Raw genomic sequence first — 12,525 nt, 5'->3', positions numbered from 1 at the left:
TGATGTGCTACAAAAATAAGACAGAGGCTGATAGAATTCCTAAAACTAGCCTGACATAAATATACCACAATGAAAATCTGTATAAACTATGAGTAAGTCCTGGAGAGACAAAAGACAGTTAGGTCTCAGTATAGATAAGAACTGGAGCCACCAACGGTCAGGGATGGGGTGCAGGGAACAGACAGATAAAGGTAGTCAAAAGGTACCAACCCCCCACAAAAAAAAAAGGTACCAACCTCTAGTTATAAAAGAAATAAGTCATGCAGATGCAACGTACAGCATGTTGACTATAGTTAACAATACTATACTGCATATTTGAAAGTTGTAAAAGAGTATATCTTAAAAGCTCTCATCACAAGAAAAATAGAAGTACTGTAACTATGTATGGTGATAGATGTTAACTAGATTTATTGTGGTGATCATTTCACAATACATACAAATAATATGTTGTACTACTGAAACGAATATAATGTTGTATGTCTATATATATTTTTACTTAGGTACACTTATATATATAATATATATGGTAATTATATATATATATATATAAAGTCATGAATAATTCATATATAAGTTTGTAAGTAAATGCAAACTTCTCATAGTATGGAAAGTTACGCTGAGTGACAAATATCTCAAATGCATCACTTCATATTTTTAGAATACATATCAACAATAGTAATTTATATTGCTTACTCATCTGTCTATCTCCATAACTGATGGCTTCCGCCAGCGGGCTCCATCCCTGAGCATTTTTCACCTTTACTGGAGCATTGTGAGCCAAAAGTAAATGGGCACATTCTGAAACATAAAATGGTGATAACATCAAACATCATGCAATTTTCAGAATCTCTAAATTAAAAAATCATGTAAAAATTCAAGAAATCAAGTTAATATAATAGATCTATGATACAAGTACTATACTATAGAGAATTAAATAATTTTTTAAATTCCTCTGTATCTAAACCAGGTTATTTCAGATCCTTAGATTCAAGAAGTATCTATTCTATTACCTAAAAATAAATTGGATCTCTCTGCAAAGAAACTATTATATTCCCTAATAATTGTTCCCAAGGGTATTTTGAGAATGTTTCCATACTATAAAAGACAACCCAGGAAACTCAAGAGTAATTTACCTAAAAATTTGTACTATCTAATAAGACCCAAAAGAGGATTTGTACATCTGCAAGGTCAAATGGAAAACTCATTATTTATTTCAGGGGAAAAAAAAGTATTTTCAAAAAGAATCACTAATGTTTCCACAAACACTTATTTTTCAAATTTTACAATTCGTTTATTTCAGAAAAACACCCAAAAGGGACAAAAACTTGTTTATGACTACAAGGACAAATCTAGACAGTCCTTCTAGTAATCAAACAAAGTCTACGGTATACTTGGCTCACCATCCAGCCCAGGCACAGTCACCCACTGAAACTTAAGGGGAACACTGAAGACTGTGCCACAAGTGACAGAATAATTACATATAAGAAAAATTTATGCTCAGGACACAGTTCCCAAAACACTGGATTTTTCTTTTTGCTTTTCTTTTTTTTGGGGGGTGGGGGGCCGTGTCCTGCTGCATGTGGGATCTTAGTTCCCAGACCAGGGACCAGGGTCGAACCCACGCCCCCTGCAGTGGAAGCATGGAGTCCTAACCACTGGACTGCCAGGGAATTCCCAACACTGGATATTTTAGGATGCACCAAGGGATCTCTGGCCTCTTGGATCTTGGCTGATAAGTTCAGGGGTGGTGGGTATAAATCATTGCTCTCAACGTTTCCAGTTATTCATGGGAAAATTAATGTACATAGTACTTCATCAATGGATTGTGTGGTTTCAATTGCTTTGTTTATATAGTATTTACTGTTCCCAACTCCAGTGGCTGGGGCATTTCCAACATTTAACACTGAGGATACTTGGTAATCTGAACCGAGTCTTAAAATAAGAACATAATATATGACAACATGAATAAAAGTTTTCTACAAACGATAAAAAAAGTCTAAGGTATAGACACTTGTATACATTGAGGAAATTTGTTTTTAATTCAAAATATAAAGCATATTAACAGGCAGAAAAACATTTGAAACCAAGGCTCATGGGAAATTTAGGATGGCTATCCAACCTAAATTCTCTAAATGAATGATTCATTCATTCAATCAGTCTTTTAGCAAATATTTACCAAGTGCCTATTATATGCCGATTCTAAGTACTAGGTCCTGGATATAAGTAGTGAGAAGAAAGATAAGATCTTGCTATCAGAGAGCTCCCATATTAAAATATAATTAAGTAAACTAATAAATAAAAAATGATAATGATAAGTGCTCTGAAGGAAATAAAGGTGTTATGACAGTTGTAATGTAATGCAAGTGAGCTGAGGTGGAGGAAGAATGGCACTGTTTTAGCACTATTCCTAGTAATAGAAGGAATATCTACATTAGCAGGAAATTATATTAGAATAAAGTAAAATAAATACAGAAATTTCACAAAGGTGTTTAAGAAAGTCTGCTAGTAATATATAAGAATATATATACATGAATGTTTATTTTAGGATTATTTATAATGCAAATATGAATATCCATCATGGGGGAATGACTGAGTAAAGTATGATGCTTCTATATCCCTGGACAAATAACATACAGGCATTTTTAAAGAATAGAGTCAAAAGGACAAAGGAGCCACCTGAATGGTCAGCCACTGGCCAAATTTGAGAAACTGAGCATCAAAAAGAATAATGACTAGTTACAACACATTAAACAAAAAAAATTGATAGGCCCATAATGACATCAAAAAATGAGAGGACAATGAGTTCTCCTTTATAGAAGAATGACTGCTAATAAATGTAGAAGAAATGATAAAACTAGAAAATCAGCAATAATGACAATGTAATAACTGATATAGGCAAAGGACCTCAATGAATGCTAAAGGCACTAGGTAAAAGGCTATGCGCTGAGAAATAGGATATTTACTTAAAGTATCATCCCAAGATTACTTAAAATGAAAAGTGTTCCTTTACAGTAGAGATATCTGAAGATCATCATCTCAATCAAGTGATCAAAACTTAGTGGCAGTAATAGTGGAATAACTTAAAATTATGTTTCCTAATGTGATACAATATAAAGTTCATATGCCTCTGCAGTATTCTTTCCAGAAATGTTTAACCTGAATCTAATCAAGCATCGATACCTAATTTTTTTTTTTTTTTTTTTTTTTTTTTTGCGGTACGCGGGCCTCTCTCACCGCTGCGGCCTCTCCTGCTGCGGAGCACAGGCTCCGGACGCGCAGGCCCAGCAGCCATGGCTCACAGGCCCAGCCGCTCCACGGCACGTGGGATCCTCCCGAACCGGGGCACAAACCCGCGCCCCCCTCATCGGCAGGAGGACTCCCAACCACTGTGCCACCAGGGAAGCCTGATAACTAATTTTTGATTCATAGAAAAAAACAGAGTATACGGAACAAGTTAAATAACATTATGAGAAAATAATCAGGCAAAACTGAGATGGAAGACATTCTACAAATTAACTGAGGAAGACACTTCAAAAAGTCAGGTACAAAGGAAGGGGGAAAAAAGGTGGGCAAACTTTCCTAGATTATCTGAAACAAACAACCAAATGTAATGAGTGAATCCCAATCAGATCTTGATTCAATATGAAACACCTATAAAAGACATTTTTCGAACAACTGGAAAAATTTAAATATGGATTGGATATCAGATATTATAACAATATTATTATTCTTCTTAGGTGTGATAATGATATTGTGGTCATGATAGACAATGTCCTTATTCTTAGAGACGCATGCTGAAGTATATGGTGGGAAAATGTCATGATGCTTACATCTAGTTTTCAAATGGTACAGCAAAAAGAGTAAAACAAAATATATATATATATATATATACACACACACATATAAAACACTAAGATAAAGAGAAAAATACAGCAAATATGATAAAATGTGAACAATTATTGAAGCTAGGTAGAGAGTATTTGAATGCTCATAGTGATAATCTTTCAGTTTCTCTGTATATCTGAAATTATTCATAATAAAGCATCGAAAGAAAAAAATGAATAAAAAAGACAAATATTAAAAATAAGAATGGGGGCTTCCCTGGTGGCGCAGTGGTTGAGAGTCCGCCTGCTGATGCAGGGGACACGGGTTCGTGCCCCGGTCCGGGAAGATCCCACATGCCGCGGAGCGGCTGGGCCCGTGAGCCATGGCTGCTGAGCCTGCGCGTCTGGAGCCTGTGCTCCACAACGGGAGAGGCCACAGCAGTGAGAGGCCCATGTACCGCAAAAAAAAAAAAAATAAAAAAAATAAGAATGAATTTAAGTCATCCCAATAGACTGAAAGAAATGTCTACATTGCACTGCTAAATCATATATCTGCTCAATGGAGAAGTATATTATGATCACATTTTTTATAAAGGAATAAATAAAAAACTACACATATGAATGTGTGTTTAGATACATACACACATATTTGTATATAATAATAAGCATGGAGAAGAGTATGGAAGAATACCTAGCAGGCTGTTAACACAGGTTGCCATTTTTAATGGGAGAAGGGGGTTAATAAGGAGAGAAGAAGATAGAGAAACCAGCTAAAAAGAACTTTTTTTAAGATATAAATAAATAAAATGGACCCTCTAGAAGACCTAAATAGACATTTCTCCAAAGAAGACATACAGATGGCCAACAAACACATGAAAAGATGCTTAACATCAGTAATTATTAGAGAAATGCAAATCAAAACCACAATGAGGTATCACCTTATGCCAGTGAGAATGGCCATCATCAAAAAATCTACAAACCATAAATGCTGGAGAGGGTGTGGAGAAAAGCGAACCCTTTTGCACTGTTGGTGGGAATGTAAATTGATACAGCCACTATGGAGAACAGTATGGAGGTTCCTTAAAAAACTAAAAATAGAACTACCATATGTACCAGCAAACCCACTACTGGGTGTATACCCTGAGAAAACAATAATTCAAAAAGACAAATGCACCCCAATGTTCACTGCAGCACTATTTACAATAGCCAGGACATGGCAGCAACTTAAATGTCCATCGACAGATGAATGGATAAAGAAGATGTGGCACATATATACAATGGAATATTACTCAGCCATAAAAAGGAACGAAATTGGGTCATTTGTAGTGATGTGGACAAACCTAGAGTCTGTCATATAGAGTGAAGTAAGTCAGAAAGAGAAAAACAAATATCGTATATTAGCGCATATATATGGAATCTAGAAAAATGGTACCGATGAACCTATCTGCAGAACAGGAAAAGAGGTGAAGAAGTAGAGCACAGACTTGTGGACACAGAGGGGGAAGGGGAGGGTGAGACGAATTGAGAGAGTAGCATTGGCATATATACACTACCATGTGTCAAATAAATAGCTAGTAGGAAGCTGCTGTACAGCACAGGGAACTCAGCTCAGTGCTCTGTGATGACCTAGAGGGGTGGGACGGTGGGGGTTGGGGGGGTGCGGGGTGGGAGGGAGGCTCAAGAGGGAGGAGATATGGGGATATATGTATATGTATAGCTGATTCACTTTGTTGTACAGCAGAAACTAACACAACACTGTAAGGTAATTATACTCCCCCCCAAAGAAAAAAAATCAAAAAAATAAATACATAAATACATAAATAAATAAAATGGACACTCTCCTAAAGAAACCTACCAGGGGGTTTTATGTAAATATGTGTTTGTGTGAATAAAGAAGTTGGGGAACATGAACATGGATAGATATCTACAGACTTTGTATTTCATGATAATCTTTTGAGTGAAAGCGAAAACACGGCAAAGTACTATATGCAGTGATTCAACTTCAGTAAAAACAAACTAAGCCCTTGTATTACAAGGAGGAAGGTGTGCAAGGATGCCCACTAGGCTATTAATGTTAATTACATCAGAAAAAAAGTAGGAGAGATGATGCCTTTTATATACATCTTTACACAGTATTATTTCAATTGTTTTCATCAAGCATGTATTAATAACCTAAAAATAATTAAATAAAAATATTAATTTAAAAATATTAAAAAGGAAGATGCACAACAGTATCTAAAGCAATATACCAATTGCATAAACTAAGGTATAGAACTGGTATGATTTATATATATGTTAAAGATGTCAACTGTTTTCTCATACGCCACAGACCTTGCCACAGGCCTTTCGCTCACATCACAACTCAATTGACGTAGAAATGAGCAACTAACGAAAAGCCAGAAAATCATAGATATGCCATGATCTCTGACCTAGTCTCATACATTTAAAAAAAAAAAAAAAACTGGAACAATCAAATGCCTTTCTCAGCAACTGTAACAATGAATAATAAAAAAAAAAGGTAGTTAACACCGGGCAGTAAGGCTTAAAAATGCACAAATGCGCCACAAAGAAGATATGACTTGAGGAGTCTAAACAAAATGAAACTATGATAAACAGAAATCACATATAAATATACCAGAGCTATACAGGTGACAAAATACAAAGAGAGTGAATGGGATAAATAGGACAGCTGGGAACAAAACAGAATATTCAGAGACCCTTATGAAAGTGAAAAATCACACTAATTCTAGACTTATTTCAGAAAAAAAATGGAAAACTGCAGTTCCAAAAAAGACTGAGAATAAATTAAAAGTTGCAGCAACTGGTTTGAAGAATTTTTTCTGATGTCTAACCAAAAGGATAAGAATTAAAGGTTAGTTTTCTAGTTCACCTCCTAAAGATTCCTGAAATCTTTTAAGTATAATGTTTTTCTCCATTTCAATTCAAATCCATAGTTGAAAAACTTGCCAGCCAACATGGCGAACATGGTCAATAGACTCAGAAATTCAGAAAAAATCAGACTTCATTGGTGAAAAATAAGGTTATTCAGTAGGTTAAGATGAGTGAGAGAAGTAAATAAAGGTGTACAAGTCATAGGGTATCTCTCTTTAATTCAATCAACAAATATTTGAATGCCCTGGGAATTGTTACTGTGTTTACAAACAAGTATACAAACAGAAAGTGCCCTTCAACAGTGAAGTCACTAAAGGCATAGCATATCTCTAAAGGAGAAGATAAAAGTGGCACAGATTGAACAATGGTATAATGTAAAATTGCTTTACAGAATTAAGTATAAGGTAGATGTTTTGAGCGGCTGGGCCCGTGAGCCATGGCTGCTGAGCCTGCGCGTCTGGAGCCTGTGCTCCACAACGGGAGAGGCCACAGCAGTGAGAGGCCCATGTACCGCAAAAAAAAAAAAAATAAAAAAAATAAGAATGAATTTAAGTCATCCCAATAGACTGAAAGAAATGTCTACATTGCACTGCTAAATCATATATCTGCTCAATGGAGAAGTATATTATGATCACATTTTTTATAAAGGAATAAATAAAAAACTACACATATGAATGTGTGTTTAGATACATACACACATATTTGTATATAATAATAAGCATGGAGAAGAGTATGGAAGAATACCTAGCAGGCTGTTAACACAGGTTGCCATTTTTAATGGGAGAAGGGGGTTAATAAGGAGAGAAGAAGATAGAGAAACCAGCTAAAAAGAACTTTTTTTAAGATATAAATAAATAAAATGGACCCTCTAGAAGACCTAAATAGACATTTCTCCAAAGAAGACATACAGATGGCCAACAAACACATGAAAAGATGCTTAACATCAGTAATTATTAGAGAAATGCAAATCAAAACCACAATGAGGTATCACCTTATGCCAGTGAGAATGGCCATCATCAAAAAATCTACAAACCATAAATGCTGGAGAGGGTGTGGAGAAAAGCGAACCCTTTTGCACTGTTGGTGGGAATGTAAATTGATACAGCCACTATGGAGAACAGTATGGAGGTTCCTTAAAAAACTAAAAATAGAACTACCATATGTACCAGCAAACCCACTACTGGGTGTATACCCTGAGAAAACAATAATTCAAAAAGACAAATGCACCCCAATGTTCACTGCAGCACTATTTACAATAGCCAGGACATGGCAGCAACTTAAATGTCCATCGACAGATGAATGGATAAAGAAGATGTGGCACATATATACAATGGAATATTACTCAGCCATAAAAAGGAACGAAATTGGGTCATTTGTAGTGATGTGGACAAACCTAGAGTCTGTCATATAGAGTGAAGTAAGTCAGAAAGAGAAAAACAAATATCGTATATTAGCGCATATATATGGAATCTAGAAAAATGGTACCGATGAACCTATCTGCAGAACAGGAAAAGAGGTGAAGAAGTAGAGCACAGACTTGTGGACACAGAGGGGGAAGGGGAGGGTGAGACGAATTGAGAGAGTAGCATTGGCATATATACACTACCATGTGTCAAATAAATAGCTAGTAGGAAGCTGCTGTACAGCACAGGGAACTCAGCTCAGTGCTCTGTGATGACCTAGAGGGGTGGGACGGTGGGGGTTGGGGGGGTGCGGGGTGGGAGGGAGGCTCAAGAGGGAGGAGATATGGGGATATATGTATATGTATAGCTGATTCACTTTGTTGTACAGCAGAAACTAACACAACACTGTAAGGTAATTATACTCCCCCCCAAAGAAAAAAAATCAAAAAAATAAATACATAAATACATAAATAAATAAAATGGACACTCTCCTAAAGAAACCTACCAGGGGGTTTTATGTAAATATGTGTTTGTGTGAATAAAGAAGTTGGGGAACATGAACATGGATAGATATCTACAGACTTTGTATTTCATGATAATCTTTTGAGTGAAAGCGAAAACACGGCAAAGTACTATATGCAGTGATTCAACTTCAGTAAAAACAAACTAAGCCCTTGTATTACAAGGAGGAAGGTGTGCAAGGATGCCCACTAGGCTATTAATGTTAATTACATCAGAAAAAAAGTAGGAGAGATGATGCCTTTTATATACATCTTTACACAGTATTATTTCAATTGTTTTCATCAAGCATGTATTAATAACCTAAAAATAATTAAATAAAAATATTAATTTAAAAATATTAAAAAGGAAGATGCACAACAGTATCTAAAGCAATATACCAATTGCATAAACTAAGGTATAGAACTGGTATGATTTATATATATGTTAAAGATGTCAACTGTTTTCTCATACGCCACAGACCTTGCCACAGGCCTTTCGCTCACATCACAACTCAATTGACGTAGAAATGAGCAACTAACGAAAAGCCAGAAAATCATAGATATGCCATGATCTCTGACCTAGTCTCATACATTTAAAAAAAAAAAAAAAACTGGAACAATCAAATGCCTTTCTCAGCAACTGTAACAATGAATAATAAAAAAAAAAGGTAGTTAACACCGGGCAGTAAGGCTTAAAAATGCACAAATGCGCCACAAAGAAGATATGACTTGAGGAGTCTAAACAAAATGAAACTATGATAAACAGAAATCACATATAAATATACCAGAGCTATACAGGTGACAAAATACAAAGAGAGTGAATGGGATAAATAGGACAGCTGGGAACAAAACAGAATATTCAGAGACCCTTATGAAAGTGAAAAATCACACTAATTCTAGACTTATTTCAGAAAAAAAATGGAAAACTGCAGTTCCAAAAAAGACTGAGAATAAATTAAAAGTTGCAGCAACTGGTTTGAAGAATTTTTTCTGATGTCTAACCAAAAGGATAAGAATTAAAGGTTAGTTTTCTAGTTCACCTCCTAAAGATTCCTGAAATCTTTTAAGTATAATGTTTTTCTCCATTTCAATTCAAATCCATAGTTGAAAAACTTGCCAGCCAACATGGCGAACATGGTCAATAGACTCAGAAATTCAGAAAAAATCAGACTTCATTGGTGAAAAATAAGGTTATTCAGTAGGTTAAGATGAGTGAGAGAAGTAAATAAAGGTGTACAAGTCATAGGGTATCTCTCTTTAATTCAATCAACAAATATTTGAATGCCCTGGGAATTGTTACTGTGTTTACAAACAAGTATACAAACAGAAAGTGCCCTTCAACAGTGAAGTCACTAAAGGCATAGCATATCTCTAAAGGAGAAGATAAAAGTGGCACAGATTGAACAATGGTATAATGTAAAATTGCTTTACAGAATTAAGTATAAGGTAGATGTTTTATCTTCCCCCATATATTTCAATCTCCCTCCTATGCAACCAAATATCAAAAATATTAAAAGGTCAAAAAGAAAAAAGCAAAAGAGTATTCAACTGGAAAAATGTAAATGGAAAATTATAAATAGCTCAGTATATTAATGGCTGTACCTACTCTACATGAAAAAGACTCAGGAAGAGCAAATACTGACATTATTTGCAGATCCTGAATCATCTAACCAAGTGTTTCCCAAAATATGTTCCACAGAACTCTAGTTTCTCAAGATACTTGTGAAAAAGAGAAAATACCAAATAACTATGGGGAATAATGACTCTATATCCAACAGAAGCTCCAATTCAGAAGGTCACAATGAATATTAGCATATCAAAAGTTCTAAGAAGGTCCACAATAAAGAAAACTGCTTAAAACTTATTAACTCACTATTTTCCAAATCAATTTGACCTGGAAACACTATTTTCCTCTAAAAACTTATCAATATCCAATGAAACTAATTCTGTGAAACACATTTTGGATAGGCTGATACAATCCTATGATGAAACCTAACAATACCTCCACTGAAAATTAGAACACTTAGACCTAGGATGGTAGATATGTTTAATTTCATATTCGAATCCTGGTAAATCCATATTTACTATTAAAGTGCTAAATTTAGAATAGCAATCAGACTTGGCATCAAATTAACTATATTTTCCACGAAAACAGGAGGGAAGCACGATGCATGTTAGCTAACTGATTTAGACCATTTCCATTTTGAATGGTTCACAGTGAAAAGAGAGCAAGGCAATTCACCATAATAATTAGGAATCCAGGCTCTGGAACAAGATACTCCAAGTTCAAGTCAAAACTCTGCTACTTTACCCTGGGAAAGTTGCTTAACTTCTCAGAGCTAACTTTTTTCATCTGTAAAATAGGGATAATAATAGTATCTTCCTCACATGGTTGTTGTGTTAAATGAGTAAACATACATAAAGCACTAAAAAAAGCATCTAGCATATTGTAAATGAATACATTCCAGTTATTTTCTAAAGTTCTGATCGAATGTTCTTTGAAAGAAAGCATAAGTTTTAACTGGTCAAATTTAGCTAACTATATCTGCTTTCTTTTCACCGAGGTAGCTATACTAAAGATGACTATCATCGTCTGCCCTGCCAATATTCCTGATAAACATTCTTCCTCTGTATTCCTGATTTCCTCTTCTACTCCCAACTCTCACCCAAAGCCAGCCAAGCTAAAGCTAATTTCACATTAGTAAATATATATCCCAAAGTCAATTCATGAGATTGCCAGTCACTCATCACTGTGACTTGGCTCAACATGAACTAGACCAATCAAACTTTTTGTTCAGAAATTCAGGAACCTAAGAAACAACTACTTGGTGGAGAACACTGAAATCAGAAAGCCTTGAAGGTTTAGGAACCTAGAACAGTTATTTTGGGTCATGGTCAATTTCACTAAACAGAAAAATCAATCAAGAAAAGGGAGAACAGGGCTTCCCTGGTGGCGCAGTGGTTGAGAGTCTGCCTGCCAATGCAGGGAACGCGGGTTCGTGCCCGGGTCTGGGAGGATCCCACATGCTGCGGAGCGGCTAGGCCCGTGAGCCATGGCCGCTGAGCCTGCGCGTCCGGAGCCTGTGCTCCGCAACGGGAGAGGCCACAGCAGTGAGAGGCCCGCGTACCGCAAAAAAAAAAAAAAAAAAAGAAAGAAAAAGGAGGGAGAATATTTGAGATATATATATATATATATATATATATATATATATATATATATATATAAAGAAAGAAAGAACAGCAGATGCACCATAAGAGACAGACAGATGATAGATGATTGATAGTTGGATAGACAGATAGATGGATAGATATACATATCCGAAGGGAAGGAAGGAGGAAGGTTGCAGTGGGGGGGGGGAAGGAAGGAGGGAGAGAAGAAGGGAAGGGAGGGAGAGAGAGAGGAAGGAAGGGAGGAAGGACAGAGGGAGGGAGGAAGGGAGAAAGGATGGCTGATCTCCCAGACTGCCTTGGTTACTACTCTTCCTGAGACATAGCTAGTCCCCATAGCTTGAATTTCTATAATATGTAGCGTCTTAATGAATCTCTCTTTACTTAAAAGTTACTTGACTGAGTCTCTTCCTTGTAAGAAGGAGAAAAAAAATAGTATCACTAAATAAAGAAATAAAGATTTGAGCCCCCAATTTGTATAGTATTAAATTTCCTACAAATCATATGCTTCACCTAAGCACAAGAACTTAAAGCCAAACCAACAAAAGAATTTTGTTTTCCAACAAAGCAAGTTCTAGTAACATCCTCAGATCATCATACATTCAGATCAAATGTTTACAGCAACAGCCACATTACACTATATAACAATAATAGATGTTCATAATGATACAGCTAGATCATCAGAAAAGTGTTAACAAAAATTAATTAGCCTAAAAAAAAAAAAAAAAAAAAAAAAAA

The 12,525-nt window shown here is 35.6% G+C and overlaps 1 protein-coding gene across 2 annotated transcripts in view; it reads right to left on the bottom strand.

Annotated features, from left to right (window-relative positions):
* Positions 1-12,525, bottom strand: part of ANKRD13C (ankyrin repeat domain 13C) — an 83,114-nt gene that overhangs the window by 44,629 nt on the left and 25,960 nt on the right. For both annotated transcript variants that reach the window (XM_007104393.2, XM_007104394.4), the window contains one exon: positions 694-798. In XM_007104393.2, coding sequence (XP_007104455.1) covers positions 694-798 — 105 coding nt within the window. The remainder of the gene's footprint in view (positions 1-693; positions 799-12,525) is intronic.

The sequence above is a fragment of the Physeter macrocephalus genome, chromosome 4 (genome assembly GCF_002837175.3).
Source record: "Physeter macrocephalus isolate SW-GA chromosome 4, ASM283717v5, whole genome shotgun sequence".
In the NCBI taxonomy this organism is placed as follows: Eukaryota; Metazoa; Chordata; class Mammalia; order Artiodactyla; family Physeteridae; genus Physeter; species Physeter macrocephalus.
This window is presented reverse-complemented; position numbering and strand designations above follow the sequence as displayed.